At 40.2% G+C, this 16,784-nt stretch overlaps 1 protein-coding gene across 4 annotated transcripts in view; it reads right to left on the bottom strand.

Moving 5' to 3' along the window:
• PLEKHG1 (pleckstrin homology and RhoGEF domain containing G1) overlaps positions 1 to 16,784 on the bottom strand; it is a 152,722-nt gene that overhangs the window by 50,330 nt on the left and 85,608 nt on the right. For all 4 annotated transcript variants that reach the window (XM_064509160.1, XM_064509157.1, XM_064509158.1 and 1 more), the window contains one exon: positions 11,017 to 11,555. In XM_064509160.1, coding sequence (XP_064365230.1) covers positions 11,017 to 11,436 — 420 coding nt within the window. In that variant the 5' untranslated portion in view covers positions 11,437 to 11,555. The remainder of the gene's footprint in view (positions 1 to 11,016; positions 11,556 to 16,784) is intronic.

Below are 16,784 nucleotides of genomic sequence, written 5' to 3' on the forward strand. Positions count from 1 at the left end.
ACTATGTGTCAGCCAGAATTAGCAGTGAGCAATTCCTGAGTCCTAACACTACACCTACACCTCTAAAGCACATTCTTTCTTTGTTTCAAACCATCTTTGAACAGTTGTGCCTGTGCAGCACATAAGCACACACAAGGTAGTATATAAAGTCAGCAGGGTACCTCAACGCCTAGAAGTGTAGGGCACATCAATGTCAACAACAACAATCATGAGATTTTTGCTGCAGGACCTCAAGTTTTCAGAGCATAGTCAGTCCCAAGAATTTAGCTGAAGCATTTGACTGGAAAACTTGGCAAGCATGAGGCCTCCTGAACACTCCCCCAGCTACTGCCCTTAGGTCATCCACAGGGACATTGGGACAGGACAACAGACTGGCCGCTGTGCGGGGCTGGGGGCAGCAGTATTGCGTTCTACAGCCCAGGCCCCCCCTCATTGCTTGCTGTGTCCGTAGCCTGAGCCTCCAAAGCCAGCTCCGTGCCCTGCTCTCCCCTGCCCCAACGTCAGCAGATGCTGCAGTCAGCTTCCAGGCGCATGACTGCAACACCAGCCCACAGCTCCCTTCTAGGGCAGGCGGCTCGCGCCCTACAAGGACTACCCCACCCCACTGGTCTGGGGGGTTGTGTCTTTTCTGTGTGTCCAATGCCCTGCTTTCTTCTTCTTGTGTCATCTCTGGCTCATGAGCCATTTTAGAAGGAATGCTCCTTCTATTAAGCTCTCTAGAGGGTCAAAAAGCCTGACACTAGCCGATCTAGTGCTGAGTTGCCAGCCTGCTTGGATGAACAGCTTTTGTGGATTTTTCAGCATTCACTTTGCAGAATTCACTAATTTTCATTTGAACAAAAGAGAACCAAGGTTTAATAATATTCCCTTGTTCATCTGTTATCACCACTTTTGGGAATTTCCTGCCAAAATCTCCCATCCTAAAAAGACATGCTGGAAAACAGACTACCAATTAAATCAAGTTGTAATTTGACACAGAGATGCATTAAAAGCACTCATAATCTGAAACTGGGATTCATAGACTGTACACAGAGAAGTTCCCTAAATTGTCTGCCATCTATAAAGATGATACAGGCAAATCACTGGGAACAGAAGCTCATACGTAACCCCATGTGTGCTTCAGCACACTGACTTAATGAAGTTGTAACCCACTGATTAAAACCATGTTCCATGTCTATCATCAGACATGAGCCAGCACCCACTGAGCAACCACAGCTACAGGAATTTTGCCCCAAAGCTGGCACTCAGAATTGTTACTGAAGAAGGCATGTTAAGAGAGAAATTCAGAAAGCAGGATGGAGATCATGGGACAATATGCTATCAGTAGCTTACTGAAATTTCACTGAAGAGCTTTGTGAAGCCACCATCTGATAAGAGAGAAAACAGAACAAATAAGCCACAAAAACATTTTTATTTGCTGCCCTCATTAAACAGCAATTAGGATGTCAAATAGTTAGTGGTCACTGGGCATATGAAGTAAGCACTCTACAGATTTCTAAATTTAAAGCTTCAGTTGAGTATCAGTAGGAGTCATCATCATCCAATAACCTCAAGATCAAAAAAACCCAAACAGCTAAAAATGTGCAACAATGATAAGTTCTACAAAAACTCAAAGTTCTTCAGGGCACATACAGATTAATTCTCACAAGGGGGTCTCAGCTGGTCTGATTATAAACTTTTATACCACAGTCAAATGAAGCACAGAGAACTAAATCTTTGAACATGTGGGTCATCCAGGAAATGAACCTGAGTCTTGCGCTGCAAACCTTTGCCCTGTCAAATAAACTTTCCCCAACTTATAAAGCAATGAAAGGTAACATTTTTAAAGGAAATCTTAATACACTTACATGTTAAATGAGACATTCCAGAAGAGAAATGTTTATTTTGAAACAGAAGAAGGGAACCTGAAACAATCTGTTTTCCAAAGAATAAAAACGCAAACCCAGCATGAGGGAGAAAATCTGCACACATCCTAAACACATATATATTTCAACCTTACGAACCATATGATTCCCAGAAACCTATGAATGGATATTATTAATATATGAACAACAATAAAATGGAAAGTTATAGCAGTGGGTGGTTTCCAAATGAAATTTAAAAAAATTTAATTTAAAAAGAAAATTAAAAAATAAAAAAGAAATTTACAAAGATCATTTGCAAAATGGTCTTCTCATGAACTCACAAAAAATATCTACCTTCACACCTTAATCCCTGGGAATGGTGAGGGGGGAAAGAGGGAGAGACTGCCATCTGTTTTTTTAAGCCTTCAGATTTAAAGGGTGTGGAGCACTAGAAGCACATCATTCACTGACAAGTATTATTTAATAACAATGACATAACAAATTTAAAAGTCATATTTGCATGGACTAGAAAGGAAATGACTATTACAAACACACAGAATTCCAGAAAACGTGGTCTGGTGGAGAAGTCTCAGCAGTTTGTTTTGCTTTAAGCAAGCACTTCCAAGTTTTGAAATTTCTTTACAGAAATCCCAATCATTCTGCAAAGGTGCATCATCTTATTAAAACCTTTAAATATTTACTGAAAGTTTTGACGCATAAGCCTGCGCTTCCTTTCTCTCGCTCCTCAGCTTCCATACCTCCTCCTCCCAATTTTCCTATCCACCTTCTGTAAACTTAACTTTCCCAGAGATGCCACACTGCAGTTTGGAGCTATTCGTCGGCTGCCAGGGAGCAAATCAAAGCCAGAGAGCAGAGGTTAACAGATCTATCTTTTGTTACTTTCTAAATTACAAAGGGGCTGTATATATCCCACTAAAGGGTAACACAACCTCCTGCTCCAATCTCAGTTCAGTCACAAGAACAAAGTTTCACTCTCAGAATCCCTTGGGTATCATGAGCACTCCTCAGTGGTGTGACCCGTAGTTAACTATCTTTTTTCCCCTTACCTTCCCCCTCCAAAAAGAAAAGAATAAAGCTCTCCAGAACCAAAGATTAACTTTTGCCCCTTTTATCTACATTCATTTGCATTTAGAAAGCATTTAGGAGGCTTCAAGCAGACAGCATGGTTGAGCAATTTATCCAATGTTGCAAGAAACGTGAGTACAATAGCAGTTGCAGTTGGTCTTTTCAGCAATTCTACAGTTCACTGGAACAGTAGCACCTACCCCTGACACTTATCTTCCACCAAAAGCTTAAAAAAAAAAAAAAAAAAAAAAAAAAAAAAAAAATCAACTGTGCATTTGTCAACACCTCATTTAAAACAGCGGTATAACTTGCTCCTCCATGCTGTCCAAACACAGCATTTGTTTTAAGGTCAGCTCTAAATTAGGACCACATATTTGTATTGCCATTCATATATTGAAGCTGTGCAATTATATGACAAAGAGATAACTTGTTGGGACAGGTACTTCTACAGTCTAGGTATAAAATAAGATAAAGCAACTGGATACAAAGTACAGGTAAAGAAAACACAAGGCAATGATGACATTTTATTCAGTGTCTTTCAAATACTCAGCAACATGCTGAATAAAGGACATTTATGAATTTTACTAGCAGAAATAAGATTAAGTAGTAACAATGCATATAAGAAACAAAAACATGCATCAATATATTTAATCATGGTTTTGCATATTTCATATGAGGTTAGTTTACAAACAGCTCCCTGTTCATGCCATCATGTACACCAGTTCCTTTTTTACTATGTAGGTGGCTTGTTAGGTTATTTTTGGTTGTTCAGAATATGAATTATTCCTACTGCACAACTGCAACATATCCTTTTTGAAAGCCCAGAATCCTTTTCTTGTGCCCAGAAAAATTGGGGTAAGGGGAAGGTGTTTGTTTTGGGGGCTTTTTTTTTTTTTTTTTTTTTTTTTTTTTTTTTAAGTACATACTATAGGAAGCTTAAAGCATATAATAGCTGGCAAAATATTTTCATTTGAGATTTTGGAGATTGTGGAACAACTTCATCTGAAACTATTTAAGACACAAACATGAACAACAGTTTGTGTATACTTCCATCACTTTAGGTTGCTTTAGGATGTTTAATATGGCTCACATCCAGGAAGCAAGAACTCCAGCAGGAAAACTGAACAGTCCTATTGCCTCAGAAGAAAGAAGTCTGATCTACTCCAGCTGCTCCTCAAAGGTAGCCAGAACAGCTATTTACACCAGCTCAGTAACATGCCTAGTGTTGTTATTAGACACCTCACCTTTCAACAGTCTCCAGTGGGGATTATAACCTTGTTTTTTTCAACTGCAAATCCAAACCCAAACCAAATCACAAATGCTGACCATTGTAGTTCTCCAATCCTGCTGCTTCCAAGTTTCTTACACATTTTGTAAGTGGAACATCTTCTGCTCTAATTTATACTGCTGTAACTCCTGATAAAGTCCACTGACTTCAAGAAGGCCTTTTAGATTTGTACCAAGATAGTCAAACAGAATTTAATTTCAGCTATCATAGCTCAGTATTACTGGGAGAGGGGAAGGGGGGGGGGGGGGAGGAAAAGAGGAAAAAAAAGAAAACCTCAAACTTCACTTGCTTTTAAGTCACACTTTCCATGAGGAAGTCGATGAAAGTTTGATACAGCTCTTCCTCCATGAATGAAACACAAGCGGTGAGAAACTTCATCAACCCCAAAGTATACCAAATACTAATAGTAGTTTAAAAAGTTATCAGTGTCATTACCATAACATTTGTTTTGCAGGTAATTTAAATCACTCATCCAAATCTTCTAAAAACTTAAATGGATCAATTCCTGGTCAGAAGAAACAGCATGCGAGCTAATGGAAAACTAATCTGCTTTTAAGTGCCTTTTAAAGCCTTAGCAAGACAAATTTCCAAGTAAAGGTAAAAGAGGAGAGTAGTACTAGGAATCTCATTCTGAACATTACTGTTTTGCTTTAAATCTAAGCTGAATATCTTTTCTCTCCGTATGGTGTAGGCTCCGTAGCTTGAGGTGGCCCCACAGAGGAAGAGAGCCCGTTTCTAAAGCACTACTGTTCATGAGGAAATTAACATAAACCGTCTAAAAAGCATGCATTCATCACCTGCACACCCTCTTTCGTACTGGAGATTAAAGACAAGTAAGATTTGAGAAGCATGTCAGCAATACTTGTGAGGCATAGACTCTCCAAACTCTAGTGCCCATACCTGAAGCTGAAGTACTGCCCCACAGCTTTACAGCCACTGTTCTGTACTCTGTTACTAGCTTTTGGTCTCAAGAAAAAAACTAATTGCAAGACCATACATTACCGCTCCTGATACTGTGTGAAATAAAAATGCTGGAAAACCAAAGAATGCCATCACTACTGTGTGCTGATTACAGCAGTGCCATAAAACCCAGGGTTTAAAAACAAAAAAACCCCAGAAAACAAAAATACCTAAGTGCCTAAAATGTAAAAAGAGACATCCTCTAAATACAGAACCAGGAGGCAGGAAACCCTGAACAATAAAGCTCAGATACTGGCTTCCTGTCAGAAGAGTTTCCCTTAATCATTTGTGGCAAATCACTATCAACTGCAAATGTCCAATATCTCCCTTTACAAGGCTTGACCCCTCACTCCCCCAAGGGGTTTATAACTTTGTCAGACTTTACTCAGCTTGGATGAAGCTTTCCATGCTAGAAACCTGCCTCCTTGCTGAATTGTTTTAGAAGATTTTAGCAAAAGCATTCCCTCAGGCCTTTTCATGAAAGAACTGAAAATACACTTTTTTTGCTCATGTTGAAAAATTTTGGTGACCTTTCCCCTGAGAAGACAAGCACCCCCAGGCTGACCAGCAGGGACATGAAACATACCCTCCTATTTCAAGGATGGGCAGTAGCAGATCAGAGCATAATGGAGACTTTGTTTCAGAGAGCATGCCTTTTGCTGTCTGGGTGCAAATCTTCCCATATTTGACTGTACGTAAAGAAAAGGTTGGGGGCAGGAGGAGAGAAAGAAAACCCCCATATTTGTAAATATCCAATAGAAACTTCTAGCAATGGTACTTCACATGTCTCAACTTGGGCCTCAGTAGGTCTTAACCTGCAACTGCCATTCTCGGTTGCTACAAGTCACATCTGGTTCAGATCTGCTCCTCTGAAGCAAGAGTAGGGAACAGGCTGTTCCTGTGCCTCAGTGACCCTAAGCAGACTTTATACAGTGTGCAGAAGCAACCTCTGCAACTCCAGGGCAGGGGATGCAAAAGAGTCCTCCAGAAAGGTGGGAAGGAGAAAACAGGAACAAAGACCATGATGGACATCGGAGACTAAGACTGAATGTTAGCAGAACACAGAGGACAGAAAAATTAGGAAGGGTGATGAAGGAATGTTGTCAGAAGAGGAAACAAGCTTAACATGAAGCTGGGGTACAGAGCGAGAACTACAGTGGACCCAGCAAAAAGACTGTGACAAGCTATTTGAGAGAATGTCTTCAGGCTGGATGAGAAACAGCGAGAGTGAGAGACAGACAGACATCTGGAATCAGCAAAGACAAAGAGCGTGGAAAAGAGAAAGATTAAAAAGTGAGAAATCATACAAGGAAATAAAATGAGAATACAGACTGGGGACAAGGATGGGATTATTGTCAGAAGACTAAGGATAGATGAGCAGGAAAATTGTAGACAGCAGACAACTGTGCGGAGGAGGAGAATAGGGCTTTCTGGATAAAAAGGCTCCAATGAGGAACTTTTAAGTATTAACACAAAAAAAAGGCAGGTGGAAGGGACAAAAGGTCTGGAAAAGAGGTAGCACAGGGAGAGGAGACAGGACAGGAACTTGGACTAGTCTAGTAGGAATGGTTCAAAAATGGTGGAGTGAAAGGGTAGAACTACTCATTCATAGAAAAGAAGTCTCCCAGACTTGAGATGGAGTTGAAACTTCCTGAAGCTCAACCTCCCTTTGCATCAAATATATGTGCAATGCACTGGCAAAGTGTGTTTCATTCTCCTCTAGTTACTGGCCTATGTAGATACCAACAGCTTTTTACTGATACTAATTACCTCTTAGATCTAATGGCAGACATTTATGTAGGGGACCTGAATGTTCTCAACCTGCTCATATTGCTATCAGAGTGAATTTGATGGAACATGCTGGATAAATGCACTATAGCAAGTGCATCTGCATTCTTCCTCCATTTTGCACAGGTAAGAAACAGATTTAGATGTCATTTTCTAGTTACAAGCATTTGTACAAGTTATGGATATGGGCTTTGGACTCCTACAAACCACCACAGTAAAACACATTTTCATTTGTTAATAAACTCAGGCAAAGCACTTCACCCGGGGGGGGGGGGGGGGAAGTTACTTGAATAAGTGACTCTCATTGAATTTTATGCATTTTCTAACTAAATTACAATTTAAAATAGTCAGGCGGGGTCCTGAAGAGGAGAAGATCTGCAGGTTTCACCCTGACCAGTACACATGTCAGCATAACACAGGAAGCACAAGCAGGAAGTCCAGATATCCTATTTGTCATCACAGACTTGCCCAAAACACACTTCAAGCTGCACTAATTCAAAATTTTAATTACTTTTAACAGATCACCTGATAAAAACATACCAAACAATGGAAAGGTTCACTCTCTCCTTATTATAGTGCTTGCCTGTGCAAGAATCACAGCAGCATTCCTCAAAACAATAATAATTCAATTAAGTTTCCAGGTCACATATGAAATAGCTGCATTGGCTAGAAAAGCTGTTGTTTTTAAAGCATATCCTAGGGCGGGGCGAGTCACATAGTGTCTGTACAGCCTCCTGCCACTCATCCTAAATCACTGAAACACTTTTCATCAACAATTTAAAAGAAAGCTGGAGAACCTCGGCAGGTCTCGAGTATCAGCTAAAGATCACATTAGCCATACGCAGTGAAGTCCTTTCTAAGTCTGTCCTTTCTTGGTGCTGTTAAGAACAAAGACCACACAGATACTTAAAAGCCAATGGAAATCCGTGCCTTTTTAATTTATTTCAGCAAGGCTAGGTCAATAAAGTCATCGAAAAAGGTGAAATCTTATTTTCCTCCATTTACTCCCATTGTCTTTTACGCTGGGTAGGCTAACTCTGCATGTTCTACAGGCAACATGGGCTGAAAGGACACTGCCTGAAATACTATGCTACACTAAGTCTGAATGAATGCACTTGAGACAAGATGAAATTTATCAGGATCCCACATGCAATTTCTATTCACATCGTCTATGTTAATGAGTCATTCGTGTAGCTGTGAGTTGCTCCTTTCACTTTGCCGTCAAAATTACTCCCTTGATGGGGCTGCACTTCTCCGCCTCTTTAGATCTCCTTGTTAAGGCAGTGTCACAAGGGCTTAGGTGTGTGGATGTATTAAAAGAAAAAAAAAAAAAAAAAAGCTTGGAGATGTATGTCAGGCAAACATGCTTTGCTCAGCACTAGAGATTTTGGATTCATGCGCATGAGTTTTGAACATCTAGTCTAGAACCTCTTGGTTCCAGACTAGAACATTTCAAAGTGCTGGCAAGAACACTGAGAACAGACATGTCCCTTTTATGTATGTGTTTGCTGCCTACAGAGAAGGTACTGCCCGCAAATCCCCACTACTGAGGACATAAAGCAATAGATGAGATCTGTACCAACTGTTCTCAGCTGGAGGTAAGGAGCGATTAAAATAATACTTGTTCTTTCCTCTCTTTTTGTTCTCAAGTCATCTTCCCAGTCTTACAGCTCTTCAGTTTTTAAACTCTTTGTAGTTGGGTTGCCTCGCTTTCCCCCTGTCCCCTGAAAACCCTCAGGACTATTTTTAGTTTGTGTGCATAAGCCTCTGCTGTATTGCAGTCTGTTGCAAAACTCCCCAGAATGCTCTAGTTCCACTCTATTTCATGCTGCCCTCAACTTTCCAGTTCCTGGGTTTCCTCTTATTTCCTCATATTGTTTTCCCTCTAATGATTTACTCTCTCCACTTAGCACTAGTTTGCTTATGCTTTCCCCCACCAGCTCCCACTCTTCAGTTCCCATACCCTTCACAGGCAGCACTTGTCCTCTGACCTTTCCCCAGCTCCCCTTTTCCCATTCTCATCCCATTTCCTAACAAGCTGCCAAAACCTGACCCATGTTTGTTTAGAAAAAAGATAGATTGAGCTGCTTCCTGTCATCTTAATTTGGCTCTGCGCCAATTATCTGGCTGCCAAACTAAATGGCCTCAAGTCATAGAGGCTCAGATAATCAAAATCCTCAAAGGCTGCAGCACTCCTACAAATGTCTGTGGAGCCTTCCCATCCTTCTCACAACAACAACCCTTAGTTGGGTAAATCACTGCAGCATTGCCAAGGTGACTCGTGGAGAAAGGAATCCTGAAAAATGTATGAAAATACATGTAACATGTTTCCAAACACACTTCCCTCCCCTGAAACCAAATGAAGAATATGCATAGGCTGAGGTAGCTGGTTCTCTCCTGTCCTCTTCGTTTGGGAAGGAGCTCCTTTGAAGCCCTTGGATCCTCAACACCTACCTAAAAAAAATCCTGCTGCCAATCACCTCATCTCTCAGATAGGCTGCTAGAGCCACACAAAGCTTTCAAGAGTCTATTTATTAGATGCTGTACATGCTTTGGCATTTCACAGGTAAGTTCCTGAAGTTCTTTCATAACTTCAGAAGCATTTGCCTCATTTACTCCACATGTACAACAGTGACGCTTAAAGTGTTTCTAGCAAGCATTAGTTAAGATTATGTTAATGACAGTTTCCAGTTTCTCAAGTTGTATAATTTACTGCAGAGGGGAAGGAATGAGGGGTGAAGTTTTCAAAAAAAAAAAAGTAGGTCATGCCCAGTGAATGGTGACTGTGTATACAGACTGACTTGCTTCAGTAGCATATGACAAACAGTCTTTAACACTACCAAAATGAAGCTTAGGCAAAAACTGAATTTAGTGACACAGCAGCAGCTATAGAAATGAAGATGGTTCTGCAGAAAGACTTCTTTGTAAGAATATTTTGGAGGGTGGGAGGGAGAGAGTTGGAGGGGAAATGATCACATGCAACTATGGGATCAAAGTCTTAGCTTCTTCCTCCTTATTTAAGTACTGTATGGTCTGGGGTGGGGGGGGGGTCAGGGTTATTTTTGTTACTATTATTTTTTTTTTTTGGCAGCAGCTGACTTGTATGTTCTTTTGCAGACTAGCACATACTGCTACCTAAAACCCTTTACTCTAGAGACAGTGCACTACAGATGTACTCACCAGGAAATCCTTCTTTGTGGGTGGTGGTAACATGTATACAGGTTAAGTTTATAGACTACGAAGAACAACAAAAGACTTGCTTATAGTCTTCATAAACACAAATGAATATGATAGTGATGGGCATAGTTAAAAGTACATGAAGCAAGCAGAACAATCCACATAAGAACAAGGACACATTCCCAGTACTAGCAAGGAGTAATCAAAGATATTGTTAGGCTGGGGACTGAAGGAAAACTGCACTCCACTAATAGACGCAACAGTCACCACCCTTTCATAATTAATATTAAACAGAACCTATTTCATCCTATAAGAGCCAAAACAACAGGGTTTTCCATCAAACACACAGGCCATATTCGATGCTACAGGCCAAGGACTTGGAGTGAACAGACCGCAGCTGTCAGTTTGTATGAAAGGGAGAAAGAGAAATGCAAGAAAGGACTTGCAAGACTAGGATTTGGGAAGAAAAAAAGATCTAAGTGGGAGACCCTTCAGATAAAGCATTAAAAGGGATGTGGAACTACAAGCAAAGAAGCTGTCTTCTCTTCGCTTCTTGCTATATTCCAGGAAACAGAGTACATTCTTTGTAAATAAACAGCACTGCAAAGAGTTCACCACTCTTTGTTCACCACCACTACCATCAACTGCAAGATATTTTTATCTATTACTTCTTCATGAAGAAGTAGTAACAGCTTAGATTTATCTAACCAAGTAAAAACTACAAACACAAAAGAACAAAGATTTTACTCATACTAATTTATAAGACCTTTGGGTTCACTCACAAATGCCAATTCCATTGTCAAGTCCATCTGCCTTGTTGTAAAATCAGAAATGATACAGAAATAGATACCCCAGTCTAATCAGGAATCCTACCTTCACGATACTTTCAAGATCCTGCACGTACATCCTCTCTGTCTCCAAAATCTCTTGAACAACTCTGTCTACGTAGAGGAGCTTGGGACTGGTAGGCTCTGTGGCCAGGGACACTGCACAGTTTTTGCCAGCTCCTTTTGGTTCTGCTTTCCTTGGCATACTTAGCCTTTTTTCCAGGCTTTCCTCAGTCTGCTGTTGCTCTGCAGGGGTGTTCTTGCGTGGCTTGTTGCTGGAAAATCGTCTGGCTGGGACTAGTTCTAGCTTGATGGCACCCGTTTCTTTATCCTGGTTAAACAAGCCCAAATGGCTGTTTGAAACTAAGGTCATTCTGCTTCCGAAAGAACAGTGGCTGTCCCTGGAGGAAGCAGAGGAGGAAGTGGAGCTAAAGCTGACGGGCCGGTCGCTATCTGACAGTTCCATGGTTTTTCTTTCACAGTAGCGGAAAGGTCTGTTCTCCTTGTGCAAATCTTCCCCTTTTGTCTTGGAGTCAAGGGCCTCTGTCACAGCCGGTAAAACATCAAGGGGCAAATGGAAGCCATCTAAAAAAATAAACATGGAGAAGTGGTTTCACTATTGTTGCTCCACATAACAGAAAAGTTGACAACAGATATTTTCAAAGTTTAGCATATGGATATAATATATAGCGACTTTTACAACAGATATCCAGAACAACATGGCTTTGGCTATGGTGGCTCTAACGCTTTTCAACTGGTGGAGATCCCCCACTGTGGGCTACTGCCTAGGCACAGCATCCTGCCTGCTCACATACATGCCACTGGCATATACGTCTCGTTCCAAGGTGCTGTGGTGCTGGGCTTGGTACTAGCATATGCACTGCGCAGGAGAGAAATAAGACTCAAAGATTTTTCCTAAGGTTAAAAAATTCTGGTGGGAATAGTCCCTGCTGTCTCCAAGCTGAGAGCTGACCCTGGTTTGGAAGGTTTGAAGGTCTAAAGAATTGTGTCCGTGATACGAGACAGTATCATTTTCAACGTTGTAGGCCAACACGGTCAAAGACAAACTAAAAGCAGCTATCCATTACCAGCCTGTGGTGGCTCATACAATAACAGTACTAGTCCGAAGTTGTACTCAGTTCAGAACCATAATCAGAATGATTTCCCAGTAAAAAAAAGAATGTGGCTTCCGAAAAAGAGTTCCCACAGGAAATAATACTGCCAAATAATTCATTTTTCTACTGGGAAAATAAGTTGTTCTGAGTCTGTTCAGCCCAAGCCAGAATATTACCCCTCGTTGAGCTGGCCAAAGCTATTTTTCAAATCGGTACAACAAAATAAGGTGCCTTTCCTCCTGTCAGCCTATCAAATCTACTTTATTTTTATTGACCAAAGGACCTGAAAAACAGTATTCAAGATGCAAGGCAGATTTACCCCTAGCCAATTTTTGTACAACGCACCAAGAGAATTTGTAAAGCCAGCTGCACCAGAGGTAAATTGAATTGAATGAAGGTTTTGTTTCAGTAAGTAATGTCAACCCAAAATTTCTCATGCCAAACTCAAAAAAAGTTCAGTGTGTCTATTCTGTGAAAAATTTAAACTTGTGACAATTCTTCATGAGAAGAAATATTGAAGCTACCTATACAACAGTAGCTTAGGCCCCCCCCCCCTTTTAAATTCTAGTAACAACTTCATTTTTCAAAAACCACATTAGCAGTTAGCATTCTAGATGGCAGTTTCAGTTAGAAAGCCATAAAGTCAGTAAGGCTGCAAATTAAACCCACCCACCATTTAAGACAGCCCCTCTTAAACTAAAGCAGATTGGTTATGTAATTATAAGGAAAAAAACATCCACGACATTGCTGCTGCTGTACTCGGTCTGTGGATAGGAAGAAATTCATTCAAACCAGAATGCCAGTGTCTGATCTTTCAAAATCAAACACTACTATTTATTTAAAAACAAAAAACCCCAATCCAAAAACAAACAAAAAAGCCAGAAAAGAATGTTTGATTTATTTGGTCTATCCTGAATACCTAAGATTTTGTTTGTACATGGGTAATACTATCATTAGGTGATGACGGTATTAGCTTTCTCTTAAGGAAATATTGCCCTCAGGGTAACACCCAGAATTAACATAGAGACTAGAGACTAATTTGTTTGTTACATGGGTCAAAATTTTGCCATTGGATTAAAACCTGATTTGTCATCTCTCCCACTCTCCGGTTTGATCTTAAAGTCTTAAAATCTATGGCCCTTCTGTATGTTACATCCTTTTTTTTTTCCTGCAGGGTAGAATCATGGTTTCGTACCTTTCTTGAATAAACGGAATAAACTCCAAAACAAAGTAAAAAGCAAAAAAACCATGAAAATATTTAAAACTGAAGAAAGCAGTGAAGTTTCTCATTTCAAAATGCATACGGACAAAGATGTTTGCCTTCCTATTGCTTGTGATAAGAAAGTATGCATTTTTGATAAGGAAGAATGTGTTTTTGTTATCAGCTTTGGATCATTTTTCAAGTTCAGTTAGAAAGCACAGAGTAGCTGTGCAGATGTAAACCCCCCTGAAAAATGCACAGGATAAACAAGATAACAGGAATACCCTTCTGCTAACTAGCTCCAAGATATTTTACTAAAATTACATGACAAAGAAACACCTGATTAGCCACGTTTAGTGGGAAAATAAAGGGTTCTTGTTACATTCCATTACTCACTACTTTTTTCTTCCTGTTTCACTGATACAATGTCTGCCTTTCAGATAACCTGAAGGCATTAATATGTAGTATTTGCTTCACAAACATTGTGAGGCTCATTAATATAAAAAACAAACAAAACAGTTCAGGTCACTGAAATTGAATAAGAGTACTTTTTTTTCCATAAAACATACCTGTAGCCAGAAACTATAGGTGCATTTTAATATGTCTTAAAAGAAAAAAAACCCACCATTCCACAATATCCCCTTTCCTTGCTTAATGACAATTTCTTTGCCTATTAAAAACACAAGGATCAGTTTTGACAGTTAAAATGTGCTAGCTCTTAAAAGCCTATATTCTCCTGTCCTTGGCAAACCCCAGGCCACCTGGCAGGCAAGGGTAACAGCATGCCATCAACATCTGACTCAGATTCCTCCATTTTCATACAAATCACTATTCCTGTGCTTCTACATAAGTTACACCAAGTAAACTACTTTGTACTCAAAAATTTTGGTCTGTTTTGTCCTCATAGCTTCATCCTGACTACTTCCCTCAAAATGACATTTTATTTAAAATTATTCTTACCACTTTTGCAGGCAAGTGCAATACAGCCATCTGGCTTCTCTGCAAAGATTTTTTGCTCAAAGTCTTCCCATTGTGTGCCTGATCAGCGAAATGCATGTCTCAAAACTCCCACAGACACTGTCCAAAGCCTGACACTCCTGCAGCCTCAGCGCCAGACCTGCATGCACATCTCTCCCAGCCTGCTCGAAACTGATCTCAGTTTCACAGAAACCGTTTGGGAACCTCAGCAGAAAGGCATGACAAACCTGACCAGGGATTTTGGCGTGATACAAAACCAGGAAACAGATTACTTCCCTCAGCTTTCGAGTTCTGTAGCAAACACTTTGCATCCTGCTAGTTTAAGTCTGAGCTTTGGGACAAGCCCTGGCTCTGTCTATCCCCGAATTTGTTTGATCGACAGGTAACTGCTGCAAACTCTAAACCCTCCCCGATAACATAGGATGGGAAAAGTCTTCCAAGAGTTTTCCACTGTACCCTCAGGAAACCCCTCTGGGACAAGGCAGCACTACCCCTGCTGCTGGAACCAGGAACAGCAATATCAGATGATTTCTCCAAAGTCCAAGTCCATCAGAAAAGGCAGAAACTGAGCCCCGTTCATTGCCACCATCACTTTCCCATCCTTCTTTTTCGTTTTAGAGTCTGGGTCTGGATTTTCACAGCTCTGGTGCAGTCTTACTGTAAAATAGCCTCTTCTGTCAACTGCCTAAATTTTGTACCTATTGACTGGTGAAAATTCCACAAAAAAATAGATGAGGGGGAAGGGAGAGGGGAAACAACCTCCCCGAAGATTGGTCTCAACATGCCATAATTGAAACGGCTACTTTTTCCTGGTGGAACCTTTGAAAACATTGTGACCTCTTACAAGTTTCTTGTTGGGTACCTTGAGGGAATGACTTGTAAGGATCTATCCCCTTCCTCTTCACCCCCACCACAATTTCAGCAGTATCACCAGGAGCTAGGTACATTTATCAAAAACAAAAAACCCACCAGGCTGTAAACAGTTTGTGTAATTCTAGGTATCACCAGATCTTCTGAGAAGTATGTACTTCAGGTGAGTCTTTTACTTCCTGACCCACATCTGGCCTGGTTCACTACTTATTTTGTTAGATATTCTTTTGTTTGCTGAACCTTTTCAGTAATGAAGCAAAATAACATTGAGAACTTTTATGAGTTGTGAATAACAGTATTTAACTCATACTGGTGTGGGGGGGGGAGATCTTAAATTTGCATACTTCAATTAAGGCATAACAGTAATCACTTGTTAGTTCAGCACTGAAAGGAGGATAATTACATATTTGTCCATACTCACAAGGAACCATGCTCCCCGAACAAGGTCACTCCTTGTTTGTGCCTTTGCAAGAATTCAGTTAGCCTCCCCCCGGCCCCTGCAGACCTCCCTGCCGCCTTCTGCCCCCTCCCCACAACAGAACCCCACATGCTGGCATGGCACAGCAGGAGACTCCAGCAAAAAAAGCAATGTGTGCCTACTCAGCAGTGGTGCAAGGGCAAGAAATACCTGCATTCCACCCCAACAGGCAACTGCAATATTAGTTACCACATTAAAACCACATGTAAAGCAGGTATATTAGCATATCTAATGTTTTCTGCATGCATTCATCAACAATTTCCCACCAAAATGCATAAACTTCTATCATTTGCTATTCTTTAATATAGAGCTCCTTCCTATGGCTGTATTCCTAGATGATAAATGGTCTTCCATTTTCTCTATAGCTTTGGCTACTCTAAAACATTAGCATATAATAAAAGAGAAAGTGCTTTCAGTCAGTTTTATAATTAGATACAAAGACCTCCAGCCCTGTCTAAATATAGGTGTTTATTTCTCCAAGTTGTTTACAGCATGTGACATTTTAATACGTAATGCATGACTAAAAACTTGCAAGTCAATTTATATTCCTAATTAGTATTGTTGTTGCCTTTCTTCTGGTATGAAAAAAGAACACCCAAGACGTAATCTACAAAGTCAACATTAACAGAAATTACAAGCTTCACATCCTCTGAAGGTTTAGCCAAATAAAAGTGATGAGACTACAAGAATTCTTTCCTTTGTTTTGAAATATGTTCACATTTCAAATAGGCCAGTTATGCTGTAGATAGGAATAAGCAGAACTGCTTAGAGCAATTTCTACATTTAATATCAAATTCAATTACAGTACTGCAACTCAGAAACCTAAGTGCCATACAGCTGCCTGAAAGATTAAAAAACATTCCCTACAATAATCCCACCACAGTCTCCTTACACATACTCCCCATATCTTCTGCTTTGAATATTACTAAAATGAAGGCCAGTAATTTTTTTTTTCCCCAACTAAATTCTGAGCACAAACACCTATCATTTCTAAAACTAACACCCTCCATGAACAAAATCACATTAGAGAGCTACAATATTTGCAGGATTAGATCTCTGCATATTATGAATTCACTCTTTACTGCCACGAACAATATCTTGAGAAACACTTTAGTTAAACTTTGAGCAACAGAAATCCCATTTATTAGCAATCTTGCAACAAGGAAAAAAAA

The sequence above is a fragment of the Dromaius novaehollandiae genome, chromosome 3, assembly GCF_036370855.1.
Source record: "Dromaius novaehollandiae isolate bDroNov1 chromosome 3, bDroNov1.hap1, whole genome shotgun sequence".
In the NCBI taxonomy this organism is placed as follows: Eukaryota; Metazoa; Chordata; class Aves; order Casuariiformes; family Dromaiidae; genus Dromaius; species Dromaius novaehollandiae.